The following is a 15348-nucleotide window of genomic DNA, read 5'->3' as shown; positions in this document are numbered from 1 at the left end:
TTGTGACTTAACTGATTTTAATAGTAAAAATAGATACATCAGTCTCCGATCACGTGACTCTTCCTCGGTCAATGATATAATAAATCACTTTAGGCGAATTTATGCACTTGTCGCTACATATAAAACAGTTGAATTAGTGTTTTTGGAAATACCTGTTTATTCCATTGTATGTTGGAATAAATACCAAGGCCACAAATTTTCGGAACAATTTCAGAATGATGATTTGAAACTTGAAGAACAAATCAATACCGTAAATAGTTTTATTCGTGAGACAAATTTAATTCTTCGAAAACATTCACCAAAATTTAGCTGTGATCTTCAAAATTCTAGAAAATGCAGACAAATGAGAACTAGCCGGTTTACATACAAATTTAATGCCTTTTACTTAGATGGAATTCATCCTACATCATTGCTGTCCAAATTATGGCTGTTGCAAATAGTAGCTTTGATTGTTGTTGATTGCGCATAATCACATATGTTTATTGTAATAAAGGAATTGTCAGTGTTGAAGAATTTATTTGTTTTATGTGTATACAGATGAGGCTCTCGATGAGAATTGTCTCGCCAGACCAAGTTTAAATTCATGATTGTTTTGAATTAATAAGACATAGTATGAGTAAATCTGTAACTTTTGAGGAAGACAAAATAAACCCCAACATTTCTGAATCTTCTATTGAACACATGTATAAATTGAATGAACATTCAAATGACCTCTCTCAGTCTAGATATTTATTAAGTGACAGTTTTATTTCGAAACAAGCTATACAAGAGGACGAGTTTAAATCTTTACCGACCCCGACACGTTCGTTTGACAACATAACCAACATTCCAAAATCTACTCCTCGAACGGACATTTCTCATTTACCGTTTACTAGAAGCACAACTTCCTTAATTTCTTCATCATACTCACCCGCTTCCATCCCAATGGAGAAAATTGTAAAGTGTAGGGAATTCTCCGGTTACCCCCAAGAAAATGCCGCTAAATTTATGGCTGAATTTGAGTCCTACTCAACTCTTTATGATTTACTGGATTCCAAAAGAAAAATTGCAGCATTTCACCTGCATCTCAAAGGTCCAGCGCTTACATGGTTTAATAATGTAAGCAAGACTACAAAGTCTGATTGGACTTTACTATTAGCTTTATTTAAAAGACATTACATGGACTTTGCAGGGCAAAGTTCAACAATGCTGATGACAAATGAAATTTTTCAAAACATTCGGCTAAGTTCAGGTCAGGCTATTGAAGATTTTTATTGTAATTTAGTAGAAAAAGCACAAATTCTATCGAAACCAGAACATGAGGTTCTATCCAAATTTATCAATGGTCTGCCGGACAAAATGGCGTTTTTCGTTCGCGCAGGAAACCCAACTACCCTGCAAGCAGCCTTGACATCATCCAAAATGGCAGAAGCGTGCGGATATCGCACTGAAGCGATATCAACACAAGCTATCAAAAATGAGACTAAGGTTTTTACTGATTCTAAAACAGAAATGGATGACCTGAAGGATCAGATAAAAACACTCACATCAATGGTGGCCAATATCACGGTAAAGACCAATGACAACCAAGCAAACACCCAAAGACCAAATTATCGACGACAAGATTATCGCCAGGCATCAAACTATCCGCCTCGACAACAAGATTCGCGCGAATGCTACGGTTGCCGGGGACAAGGTCATATCCATCGGGATTGTAATTGGACTAAAACTGGACCTCCCAACCAATCAGCGACCTGTCAGTTATGTTCCCAACAGGGACATACTGCACAATTCTGTAAAACCCTCCAACAATTCCAGTCGGGAAATGGCTAAAACCCGAGGGACAGGCACGGTCGTTCGGTCAAAATTTAGTTAGTGCCAGCATACATAAAAACAATGGAACTTCTTTTGTACATTTGCAAGTTTCATTTGAAGATATAACCATAGCAGCATTGGTAGATACTGGTAGTTCAATTAATGTTATTTCACAAACTTTATATAATACTCTTCCAAACAAATCTAAATTGAGTTTTGAACAATTTCCGTCTGAAGTGCGACTTGCCGATAATACAAAGGTTAAAGTGTTTGGTTTAACAAAAATCTTGGTTGCATGTAACAATGAACAACATGCAATTGAAGTTTATATTTTGCCGTTTACGTCCCATCCGTTAATTTTAGGAACTAATTACTTGCATAGTAACAACATTATTCTTGATTTTAGCAATTTTTCCGCCAATTTCAAGTCAGTCAAAATGGATAATTGATCACAAATACAACACGCTTCCATTGGTACCTGCAAAATGGAAAACAACTGAGAAAATAGGCTACAAACAACGCAATCATACATAATCAAAGCGATAGAGATAACTATTAAATAAAGACAACAGAAGCATACCGCTGTTAGAAATTCATAAATTGATAGAGAAAAAATAAATCCAGGTTACAAACTAAAACTGAGGGAAACGTATTAAATATAAGAGAACTATCAGGTTTTATCAGGTTTTACGACATGCACAACAGAAACAAACCATTTAAATGTAACAGATACAGAAACGAACTATAATATAACAATGGTTATTTTCCTGACTTGGTACAGGGCATTTTAAGAAGAAAAAAATTATGGTTTAAACCTGGTTTTGTGGCAGGTCAAACCCCCCGCGTTAATGGCAATGTTAATTATAACATTATAATGACAACATTACATGACAGGACAACAATAAATAAATGGGAGAAAATATAGGACAGATCAGTAAACAAACGAATGATAGCCAACAAAAGGTACCAGGTTAAAAATTTAATACGCCAGACGTGCGCCACGTCCACACAAGACTAACCAGCAACGCTCAGATGAAAAAACTTGAAAGCCAAAACAAGTACAAAGTTGAAGATAACCGAGGACCAAATGTTCCAAAAAATTGCGGCCAGTGTTATCCGCCTGGGACAAGAACATCATTATTAATAAGAATAATTCATACTTTTGCAAATAGAAAATTTTATAAAATGACTATATAATAGTTATGCATGATTAAACTTAGTGGTGACTAGCGACAGAATTAAAACGAATACATTACAAAAATACACAGCCGTGTTAACGAAAGCCAGTTTAACGCCCATGCAAAGTGACGTCAAATTTGAATGTCGAAGACTAAAACGAGTTCCGACAATTAAAAAATAATGTGGATGAAATTCAATATTAGATTTGTATGACTTTAAGTTATCTACCATGTACTCATAACAGTGAAAATTACAATACCAATTAGAATCAAATTGTAGTAGTATTTAGATAAATAATTTTATTATACTTCACGTTAAAATGCCATATTTTGATTGGCTAATACAAGGGTGTTAATTTACTCTATCACATGGCTGAGCGGGTGACATTTTTTGTAATGTTACCCTCTCGTCCAGACCAATCAAAAAATCGATATTTTAAAGGACAATGAATTGAATTTACACCAAGTAATTCAAACAAGTCTTAAGTTCTACGTTTTTGCTCAGATTTAATTATTTGACTTTCAAAGTAAAAAAAAAAAAAAACATCTTGCTTAACTTTTGTTGTTTTGTCTACCTGTAACGTTGTTGTGTACATGACGCCATAGGAAATACTTTTAAGATAAAATTGATCTGTAAAAGACAATAATGTATGGACATTCAGTATAATAAATTAAATAACACATAGCTGAGAGGGTGCTAGAGCAGATTGGACCGGTACCCCTCGAAAAAGCATTGTCAACCTTGGCTTCGCCGCGGTTGACAATGTTTTGTCGGGGTAACAATCTGCTCTAGCACCCTCTCAGCTATGTGTTATTTATATAGTATTATCTAGCTATGCCGGTGTTTCTTCTGATCAACTTGTAAATCAAATATATCGTGTAATTTTTTTTTATAAAATACATCAAAACATGTGAAGTTATATAACATGTATAACCAAAATGGACATTAAAAATTCTAATGTGTCAGCAGTATATTAAATAAAACGCATTCAGTTGGGATTGAAAATCCCTTCATAAAGGCCTATACTTATATATTTTTGCGACAATTGTAAAACTGTTTTAGAAATTTAAAAAAAATCTGCGTCATGGATTGGACTTGTGCTATATACTAAGGCCTACGATTTCTTTCTGTTGGTCATTCATTTCACAACAATTTTTTAACAGTTCGTAAGTTTTTCCATTTAAAGGAGTTTTGATTTTTCTTCCAAATCCAGTAAGATTTTGTTTTTATTCCTTACCTTTATACTTCACTTTATCTTATCAAGCCTAGGATCCGATCACAGGCACTTGTCTCAGATCCCCCCCCCCCCCCTTGTATAACTTGATATAAACTTAGTATATTAAGGTATATAGGGGAGGGGGGAATCTGACATCAGTTGGAACCCCCTTTTTTGGACGATCAGTGCATTTGAATGGGGACATTTAGTTGCCCTCTCCCCCCCCACACACACCCCACACACACACTTCGTCCCCTTTGGAATCCCCTTTTGAAAAATTTCTTTTGTTGATTACATGCTATTTAGATATAATCACATGTTATAAATATAAAAAAAGGAATGTTTTGTATAAATTTCACACATAAAGCAGTTTTTAGCGCCAACCAGCTAAAATTTCAAAGTAGCTGAAATTTGTAAAGTTATTGTTAGTACACAACATCGTAAATGTTTTATAATAGTCTCAGGTTTATTGGTCCAGGTTTATTGCACTATTAAACGCTGTTCCATAAAAAAAAATTTGCGACAGAGTTACGTTGTATATAATCATTTAAAAAAAACAACTTTATGAATGAATGAAGGATTGATTTGATTTAAAAAAAGTGCAAATCTATACAACAAAACAATGATCTTTGTTAAAAAGGCGTTCCATAGGTATTTAATCGTGATTATCTCCCTTTCATTCGTTCTATTTTCACTTCCGGCTTTTCGGCTTGGCTGGGTATTGTCAAATTGTTGAATGAAAACGTTTAATTTTCAATTTATACAATTTATTGACCTATACAAATATATTTGGTAAGTATAGGAACTAGAATTATGTCCATTTTACCAAACAAACCTCAAAAACATTAAACCTACACAAGGAATGGACTCTCTTCAGTATTGTTTTTAAACGCATTTTAAAACAATGCCAGTTTTTGGGATACATAGAAAACATAGGAAAATAGGTGATAAGATACGAAGTGAAATACTTCTCTCACTCTTAGTCACAGTGACTGCTGTGGAAAGTAAACTTGGAATTGATAGTGCAAAAATAAAACACATACGACATAGGCCGAAGTACATTGTTCATAAACTTTTAACCGGGATTGGCTGGTATCAGGTCCGTTCGCGCCCAATATAGTTTCGCACCCTACACGTTCGCACCTCACATTTTCGCCCCCCACGTCCGTTCGCACCCTACATGTTCGCGCCCAATATTTAATAAAATTTAAGTTAAATTGTTAGAAATTATTCATATGAATATAACAAATAATTGTATTCTATTTGAATAAAATTTGAGAATTTATTGAATAGATTTTTTTTTTATCAATCTGATGATTAATTATTAAATGTTGATTATGTATGATTATTGCTAATTGGTATTTATAAACAGCCTAATTTGATGTTATTGTTTACTGTTGTTTATAAATCATGATTGTTGTTTTAAATTGCTTTGATGTAAATACTAATAAAATAAATAACACTTACCATGCATACCAGTTGTTCAACATGTTGTCAGATTCGCACTTAAAATTGACTAGAAACAGTGAAAAACAAATTATTTCAATACACTAACCAAAACACGATTAAGAATTATTCAACACACAAATGAAATAGTTGTTGCCAGAATAACATAATCCGACTTAAAAACAAAGACTTTTTTTTTTATAAACTTGTCATGACACAAAAAAACTTGTCAGTATCTCGAATTATTTAAAAACAATGGCATATATATTTATACCAATACACCTCAAAAAAATCGGTAAAATTGGGTGCGAACGTGTGGGGTGCGAACGAACTTTTCGCAAAATTTGGGTGCGAACATGTGGGGTGCGAAAGTGAATGGGGGCGAATGTGGAAGGGTGCGAACGTGATTGGGCGCGAACAGACCCGGATTCGGATTGGCTATTTTGTAACTATTCAGCTTACATAAATTACATTTTACATTTGCAGTTGAATCGGTTTTGAAAATAATATTATCCAGCATGACATGTATTCATGTGGGTATCTAGATGATTTGTTCCAACTCCGATTCGTACCAACATGAGGGGGGGGGGGGGGGGGGTGTCATTTTTTCTCATTTCAGATTTCATAAATAAACAGAAAATTTCTTTTAACATTTTTTTGAGAGGATTAATATTCAACACAAGCATAGTGAATTGCTCAAAGGCAACATACAAATTTTAAGATTATTAGACCACATTCATTCTGTGTCAGAAACCTATGCTGTGTCAACTATTTAATCACAATTCAAATTTAGAGCTGAATCCCGCTTGAATTTTGTGTCCATACTTGCCCCAACCATTCAGGGTTCAACCTCTGCGGTCATATAAAGCTGCACCCTGCGGAGCATCTGGTTCTTTTTTGCAGATAATGACTTGTGTTTAAAGGAGTAAGTTCGGTAAGGGCCATATTTGGCCCCAATTATAAAGTTCATAGTTACAAGACAATAAATGTTTTAAGTTGCCTTAAAGATATGTTAGAAAGTTAAACAGAACTGTTTTTGTCAAAGTTTAATTCTAACACGTTGATTTTTACATCCAAAAAAGATCAAGATAAGTGATTTTGGTGAAATTTGACAAAATCAGCTAGATTTCAACCAAATAAAGGACCAGGAAACATAGAGCGCAGGCGTCGACAAGCTTAAAGACAAATCCCTCTATTGTTTATGCGCATATACAAGCGCAACAGTACTGTGCCGTCAGTGGTTTATGACGTCGCGGTTTCCGCGAACTGGAAACGTTTATTAGAGTTATTCCTCTTTGAGCCGATGGAGAGAGTGACAATCGTTTTGATAGGTTAATTTGCCGAGAAAAAAATGAAAATTGTTTTATATAATAGACATGTTCCAGAATTGGATAAAATATGAGAATGAAAAGAGAGTCAACTATACAGCAATCTAACAACAAAAAGTACACAAAAATTACCGTAAAGAAACGAAGTAGAATCTGGATACTCGACGACAAGACGAGCCAATCAAATTTTAATATAATACTTTTTTCCTTAATTTTCTACATGTATAGACTTTTGTAGGTTCTTAATTACATCGATATTTTACAAATCATTAAGAAAGTACAAAAATCATCAATCTTTCTGATCATGTCCTCAAAATTCACTGTATCTTTAGCAATAGGTATGGATATGGCAAATTGCACTGACGTATTTTGAATGTGTACTGCACTTACATTTTTACATGAATATGATAATTAGGATTTCAAATAAACACCAACAAAACAGCAACCTAATGACGCATACATGTAAAACAAAGTACATCTAGAGAAGTTAACATATAATCTTCTAACATTGTAGGTTTTTTTATATGACCATTCCGAGTTTGTTCCGATTGTTTGATATTTATGTATAAGGTGCGCAATTTTTGTATAAAAAAAACATAATCGTGTCTGTGTAAAAAAGATGTCGGAATGAAGAATTACAGATGAATGCATATGGGAAAAAAATAATTAAAAGGAGATTTGAGAAAAGAGGTCGGACTAGGTTTTATTCATACTCACGGTATGACAGCTGTATGAGTATACTAAGACTGAGTTTCTAGCAACATTACGGAATATTTCGATATTCATAGATGCCTAAGGATGAGTGATCAAAACAGAAATGGTGTTAATTAGACCCCGTTATCACTTGCACGGAATTGAAATAAAATTGATCTCTGAAGAGCATCTCGTGTTTTCGATCTTTTTAAAAGAACTTGTGCGTTTACATTTAGTATACATTGCATATCTAAAACAATTAGCCTAACCATTTCGTTGACAAAAAATCGTAAAAAATTGAATAAGGAAATATTTGGTTCATTAGATAATTATATGCTTCTGCATTTATTAATATTATATTTGATTAACATGTCATAAGTAATTAAAAAAAGAATTGTCAGAAAAAAATTACTTATGACGGTCATTTCGTTTGAAGATGAGTAATCTACAGAAAGAAAAAAAAATACTGAATGAATACAATTGAAAAGATATTTTTTTAAAAAGGTGCACCGAATATCACACGTATAGTAAGAGAATATGGAACGAATAAGTAACAGGGCATCAGTCGAGCACTGAAACGAGTATTTACGCCTTAGAATAGGGTTATTTTATCTCTTAGAACCAATATATAACATCAGAGACAAGAAAAAAAAAATGGAAGATTTGTTTAAAAAGGTGCGACCTATAACAAACATATTGTAAGCGAATAAGTAGCAGGTCATTCATTGGTCTAGCGCTAAAACTGGTACATACGCGCTAATAGGTATATTTCACTTTTAAGAACTTATAGCTAACACCAGAGACAAGAAAACAATTGAAAAGATTTGTTTCGTAATAGGTGCAATGTATTTCAACGTATAATAATCAAATAAGGAACGAATAAGTAACGGTATCAGTCGAGCGCTGTAACGGGTCCTGTCTCAACTCAGGAGTATGTAATTTAAAGTGGTTGTTGTTTGTAAAAGAGTCACACATTTGTTTTTCATTAATTATTTTTTTTATTATTTTCTAGTTTGAATTGTGTTACATTTGTCCTTTCGGGACCTTTTATAGTTGTGTATGCGGTATGGGATTTGCTCATTGTTGTAGGCCGTACGGTGACCCATAGTTAATAATTTCCAGTGTCAATTGGTCATTTGTGGAGCATTGTATTATTTGCAATCATAGTATTACCACATTTTCTTTTTCTATTTATATATTTTCAGAAGAATGACGCAAAAAATGTCGAATATATTAATTTGGTTTTTATTATCTCCATGGCACGTTTTGTCAAATCATTTGAGAATAAACACTGAAGTCATTTTTAAACTGACCATGAGCAGATTTATTTTCATATCTACATAAAACACTTGGAATTTTATATCGATTGATTGATTGAAAAGTCGATCGCGATGTATCTTAAGCGTTTTCACTTGAAGAAAAATCGGTTCATAAAAAAATCGGTCTTTTAAAACTACGTCTGGAGATGGAATGTTTACGTCCGATTGAAGATCGATCTTTCTCATTTTTGCAATACTAAAGATTGGCGATCTCAGAAATGATCGATCTTTATTGTTATTGGAAACGGAGTCTTAGATTTCTAATGATTTTAAGTAATTATCATCAAAATAAAAAGGAACAACATTCTTAAACGAAATTAAAATTCATGATACCGGAAGCAAAATTCTGTCTTGTCTTTCAGATGTACTTTGATTGAACAATGATATTATATAAAAATGTCTTCACTATTTTAAAAAAAATTTCTGTTCAACACATAAGCACTATGAATAACCTGAAATGAAATGTTCACAGTAGCATTCGTGTGTACATTTGTACAACGCATTGTTTTCCAACCACCGCATTTATATTACGTGTCTGTGATACTGACTGAAAACTAAGTACTATCATGTGTAGATTAATGTGAATTTATCGTAGTTTAAAACAAACAAACAACAAAACAGCAAATAATGAGAACTGGGTTGTCTCTAATTTGTGAGAATATAGCCTAAAACGGCCGAACGTCTTTCGACGTTGTTTTTAGAATTGGCGCAATGTGTTCCCGCCAATTCAAATTGTTAACCCCTTTTTTGAAATATCTTTTTTTCCATTACGGTGACCCCATCTTTTTATTTCCTTATTTTGTTTAGATATAAACAACGCATATTCTATTGAAGACTCATGGAGAAATTATTGGTCAATTTTTTTTAAACCTATTTTTTTTATAGGTATTTCACAATAAAAAAAGGCGGGAAAACTATTATAGCGACTTATCATTATTGTTTTCCATTCAGTAAAGGGTGATATTATTAAAATAGTTTGTATTAACAACTAGGTTAACAAAACAGACAAGTTTTTATTGGATACGGACTTTAAAAAAAATATTACACTGCTATTGACTAGAAGTCCCAATTTCCAAATTCCGTGAAAAAGATGGCGTTTTAAATCGAAAACGAGGTCGGTGACCCCATTTTTTTATTTGCTTATTTTAAAGCTTTTACCTAGCCTAAAGTAAAAATAAAATATAAAGAAGATATTATTGGTAGATCTGAATAGAAGGATTTGTCTTTAAGATTCAAATAAGACATGTGAAATGTCTTCATAAACATTATTTTAAAAGATCTTTGTTGTCGACGTATGCGCTCTATGTTTCCTGTCCAATAATCTATAGAAATTTACCCATTTTCAGTGATTTTTTAGTGAAAAATCAATATGAGTACAAATTGTGACGTCATAATGAAACGCAGAAACGTAAAATTTTCAACAAAATGGTTTATATCCTAGCTAGTCAATGTATTAGCTATAATTTATCGTGATATTGGTCGATAAATCCGAATTTGAAATTTACGCTAAAAAAGGGGGCCATTTTAGGACCTTATCGAACATACTCCTTTATGGATATCTCTTAAATTGTACTACAAGGTTCTATACTACAAAGGAATGGCTAAGATAGAGTTTGGGGGTAATTTCACCAAGCGGGGTTCAAAAAGTTGGAGGGGGGGTGTGTTTTCTCCCAGAGAAAGGAGTTCATATTTTCAAACAAAAAAAGAAAAGTTTCAAGAAGAAATCTTTAGTTGCACAGCATGCACAGTATCGGGCAATAGATTTGTCAGATCCCAGACCACATTTATTTTGTGTCAGAAACCTTTTAATATCATGTCAAAAATTTGATCACAATCTAAATTCAGACAGTATCAAGCGTGAAAATTGTGTCCAAATTTGCCCAAACTGTTCAGGGTAAGACATCTGTGGTTGTATCAGGCTGTGCTCAGCGAAGCGTTTTATTTTAATTACATTTGCCTAGGTTTTTGGTGAACTACCTACAGTGCTAACAATGCTTTGATATTTACATACAAGTTATGTTTGTTGTTATTTAAAATTGTACATTTTTTTGTACTTCACCATTATAAGTTGTTCAATGTACAGTCAGGGGTACTACTTGTACAAGTTATTTTTAAGTGAATTATATTTACTTGTATAGGTAAACAAAAAGTCATCATATCTTCTTTTATTGAATTCTTAGGATTTCTTTGCTCTAATACAAATCCTTGCTCTAATACAATTTTAAGTTATCTGCCCTTTGCAGATGTCTTTACTAAACATTTAAAAATTAATTTCATTGGCAATGAAAATCCTATTTGTCTGTTATCTTCAGAACACTGTCACTGCTCATTTACAAGCTCCTCAGGAGCAATTTTTGAAGGCCTTGGCAAATACTTAAAATCTTTGTGCAATCAGTTTCTTTGTTGAATTAATGAGATGAAACATTGAACTCTAATTAAAAAATATGAGCTAACCTGGGAAAAATCATTTTAAAAAGCCTTGATTTTACATCTCAAAACTTGAGAATATTTGTAGGATTGTAACTTTGTAAGAAAAATTTACTTATGCAAGTAATTTTTTGAGAAATTAAAGGGAGAATATTTAAACATTATTAATTTACTTATATGTGTATATTTTTTTTTTACTTCTTCAAGTAAATAAAAATAACGTGTACAAGTAGTACCCCTGACTGATGTAAAGAATGAAATATAACTGGATTTTTTTTAGGAAATAAAAAGAGTCTTAATAGTTGAAAAGATGCCACGAAAAAAGAAAAAATCCAAAGATGTTATAAGGCGAGAGGACAGAGAAAGAAAAAGAAAAAAAGTAAGAAAAGACAACTTTCAAGTTTTTTGGAAATGGGGAATGTGTCAAAGAGACAACAACCTGAACATACTGTAGAACAGAATCAAGCATCTAAGAGATTGTCATTGTGCTGGATAAACTATAAATAATGTTTGTTCTATAGGTACTTAATCACAATTCCCTAATGACAGCAGTGCTGATTGTCAATTATGAGAATTCAATTTGAAAAATAATTTGTGATAGATAGATAGTTTATTCTCATAAAACCATGCAAGTACAAAGGTTACAGAAAAGTATAAAAATCATATACATAAAAATGAAAATGCATTAAAATGCATAAAATTCAATAACCATGATACAAGTAATAGCATCATAGTTTTCAAACCACTCGCTCAACATGGGAACCGAAGTGTTGATGCCCTTAACGGATAAATGATGTTCACTTAAACCAAAGTTTTTGACTTAAATGCATCAAACTCGAAAGTTGTCTATTGTGTCAGCATAAGTCACACATATTGTAAATACAAAGAGAATATCTGGAAATAAAAAAGGTGGAAAAACATACATGGCTTAAACAATGGCTAAAAAGGTAACAACTAAAAAGTAAAAATATTTTTGTAATGGCTTGTGTGTCAAAACATAATTTGTTATAAATATACCATGTATACAGTGAAACCTGGCTAAACCGAATCTCTTTGGGACTTATGAAAGTTATGATTATGTTCGATTTTGGCAGATGTTTTCGGTTTTATATCTTCATGATCTTATAAGTAAAAATCAGGGTTGGCAAAGTATTACCCGCCCGGGAATTCCCACCGGGTTTTCCTGGGCTGGGCAATACTCCCAGAAATGGGTAATACTGGGCATTACTCATGTTACTGGGCAATATGATTTTTATGCCCCACCTACGATAGTAGAGGGGCATTATGTTTTCTGGTCTGTGCGTCCGTCCGTCCGTTCGTCCATCCGTCCGTCTGTCCCGCTCCAGGTTAAAGTTTTTGGTCAAGGTAGTTTTTGATGAAGTTGAAGTCCAATCAACTTCAAACTTAGTACACATGTTCCCTATGATATGATCTTTCTAATTTTAATGCCTAATTAGAGTTTTTACCCCAATTTCACTGTCCACTGAACATGGAAAATGATAGTGCGAGTGGGGCATTCGTGTACTGAGGACACATTCTTGTTTAAGCTTATTTTAACACATAATAGATAGACTTGGTGTTATTTTATAGTATCACAGCTAAATATATACTTTTCATACAGATAACCATTGAGTCATTTCTAGTAGAATGAAAAATTCAATTTCATTCTGTTCTTCATTTATTCTATATATGTAAGCAGAATACAAGATTTACACATTTAAGGATACCTTGTTTATATATAATTTCCAAGCATTGTTTCAATAATCCAAACTTTGATAAAAATGCATTTTTAAGTGAGGGCTATTCCAGAAAAAAATGTATGGGGGGGTCTTGGAAGGCAGTTTTTGTCAGCAACCACCATCCAGAAAACTGTAATTGAGAATTATAGTGCATTATAGTGTGAAAAATTGCTCTGATACCCATCACCCATGTATTATTAATATAATGTGCCTTCCTAGTGAAAAGTGAAAACTGGAATTAAGGTCTAGCAGGACAAGGGAAATTACAAAAAAATGAGAATTGCTTAGGTACATAGTATAATCGGGATACAGGAAACTGACAAAACAGTAAGTGGGATCTGGGATCAGAACCCCCAATGAGACCCCCTTTGATGTCAGACCAACCGGTGAAGGAATTCAGGTCAAAATAGATATAGGAAGATGTGGTATGAGTGCCTAAATGAGACAACTCTTCACCAAAGTAACAATTTAATAAAAGTAAACCATTATAGGTCAATGTACGGCCTTCAACATGGAGTCTTGGCTCACACCGAACAACAAGCTATAAAGGACCTCAAAATTACTAGTGTAAAACCATTCAAACGGGAAAACCAACGGTCCAATCTATATAAAAAGAAACAAGAAACACGTATAAATTACATAAACAAACGACAACTACTGTGCATCAGATTCCCAAGTATAACAACCTGTTAATTATTATGTTTGAATAATCTCCCGTTAATTTTCTCAAACATTTTTTTTACAATCCCACAAAAAAGAAGATGTGGTATGATTGCCAATGAGAAAAGAGACCAAATTGACACAGAAGTAAACAACTATACAGTAGGTCACTGAACAACCTTCAACAATGATAAAATTGAGAATGGAAATGGGGAATGTGCCAAAGAGACAACAACCCGACCATAGAAAAAAAAACAGCAGAAGGTCACCAACAGGTTTTCAATGTAGCGAGAAATTCCCGCACCCGGAGGCGTCCTTCAACTGGCCCCTAAACAAATATATACTAGGAGCAAAGCCCATACCCTATTGTTAGCTGTGAAAGGCTCCAAAATGACAATATAAAACACTTCAAATAAGAAAACTTACAGCCTTATTAAAAAAAATTGAATTAAAAACAAATATTTACCACATGAACAATTATGACAACCATTGAATCACAGGCACCTGACTTTTGAATCAAAGACAGAATTCATGCCAAAGAGAAAATTAAAAACAACCCATGAGAGAACATCAAAAACAACACATGAGAGAACATTGAAAACAACACATGATAGAGAACATTAAAAACAACACACAAGAGAACATTAAAAACAACACATGAGAGATTTTTTAAAAACAACACATGAGAGATTTTTTGAAAACAACACATGAGAATTTTTTTGAAAACAACACATGAGAGAACATTATAAACAACTCATGATAGAGAACATTAAAAACAATTCATGATATAGAAAACATTAAAAACAACTCATGATATAGAGAACATTAAAAACAACACACAAGAGAAAATTAAAAACTATACATGAGAGAACATTAAAAACTACATGTATATATGAGAGAACATCAAAAACAACACATGAGAGAAAATTAAAAACAACACATGAGAGAACATTAAAAACAACACATAGTGTAACATCTAATATGTTTATACAGGGTATTGAAAACCAGTCTGAAATCCAAACCAATCCAATAAGCGAGAGAAAGAATGACACAAACAGACAGACAGACAGTGTAGCAATGATACCACCACAAAACAATGTATCAATTGATGAGGAAAGGTTGGAGGAAGAAGTACAGGTAAGAATCATTTCATATAGTAAACATAAGGTAAGATCAGGAGATGAACATGATAAGCAGGATAAACATGACAAACATGATAAGCATGATTAATATGATAAACACGATCTAGTAAAAGAAATGTGTCAGATATCCCTTCACGCAAACCAAGATGGCCAACATTGCTAAAAAAGTACATAGTAAAATGCCGTTTTTGGCTCATATCTCTGAAACAAAGGCATTTAGAGCAAATTTGTTCAAATAAAATTGTTTCTTAGGTCATGATCTATCTGTTCTAAAATTTTCAGACCATTCAGGCATATTTGTCCTTAGGCCAGGGTTTTTTAATTTGTTGCTTCACAGATTTTCTCCATGAAAAAGTCGGGTCGGTCGGTCGGGAAAAAAAAGAAAAAAAATATGCAAAAAAATAT

The 15348-nt window shown here is 33.1% G+C and overlaps 1 protein-coding gene across 4 annotated transcripts in view; it reads left to right on the top strand.

Annotated features, from left to right (window-relative positions):
* Positions 1-4889: 4889 nt before the first annotated feature.
* The window catches only part of LOC143051588 (uncharacterized), a 28393-nt gene continuing 17934 nt past the window's right edge, over positions 4890-15348 (top strand). For all 4 annotated transcript variants that reach the window (XM_076224474.1, XM_076224473.1, XM_076224472.1 and 1 more), the window contains exons 1-3: positions 4890-4981; positions 11683-11781; positions 14795-14938. In XM_076224474.1, the coding sequence (XP_076080589.1) occupies positions 11713-11781; positions 14795-14938 (213 nt within the window). In that variant the 5' untranslated portion in view covers positions 4890-4981; positions 11683-11712. The remainder of the gene's footprint in view (positions 4982-11682; positions 11782-14794; positions 14939-15348) is intronic.

This window comes from Mytilus galloprovincialis, chromosome 11, assembly GCF_965363235.1.
Source record: "Mytilus galloprovincialis chromosome 11, xbMytGall1.hap1.1, whole genome shotgun sequence".
Taxonomy (NCBI): domain Eukaryota; kingdom Metazoa; phylum Mollusca; class Bivalvia; order Mytilida; family Mytilidae; genus Mytilus; species Mytilus galloprovincialis.
Note: the sequence above shows the minus strand (reverse complement) of the source record. Positions and strands in the feature narration are given on the sequence as shown.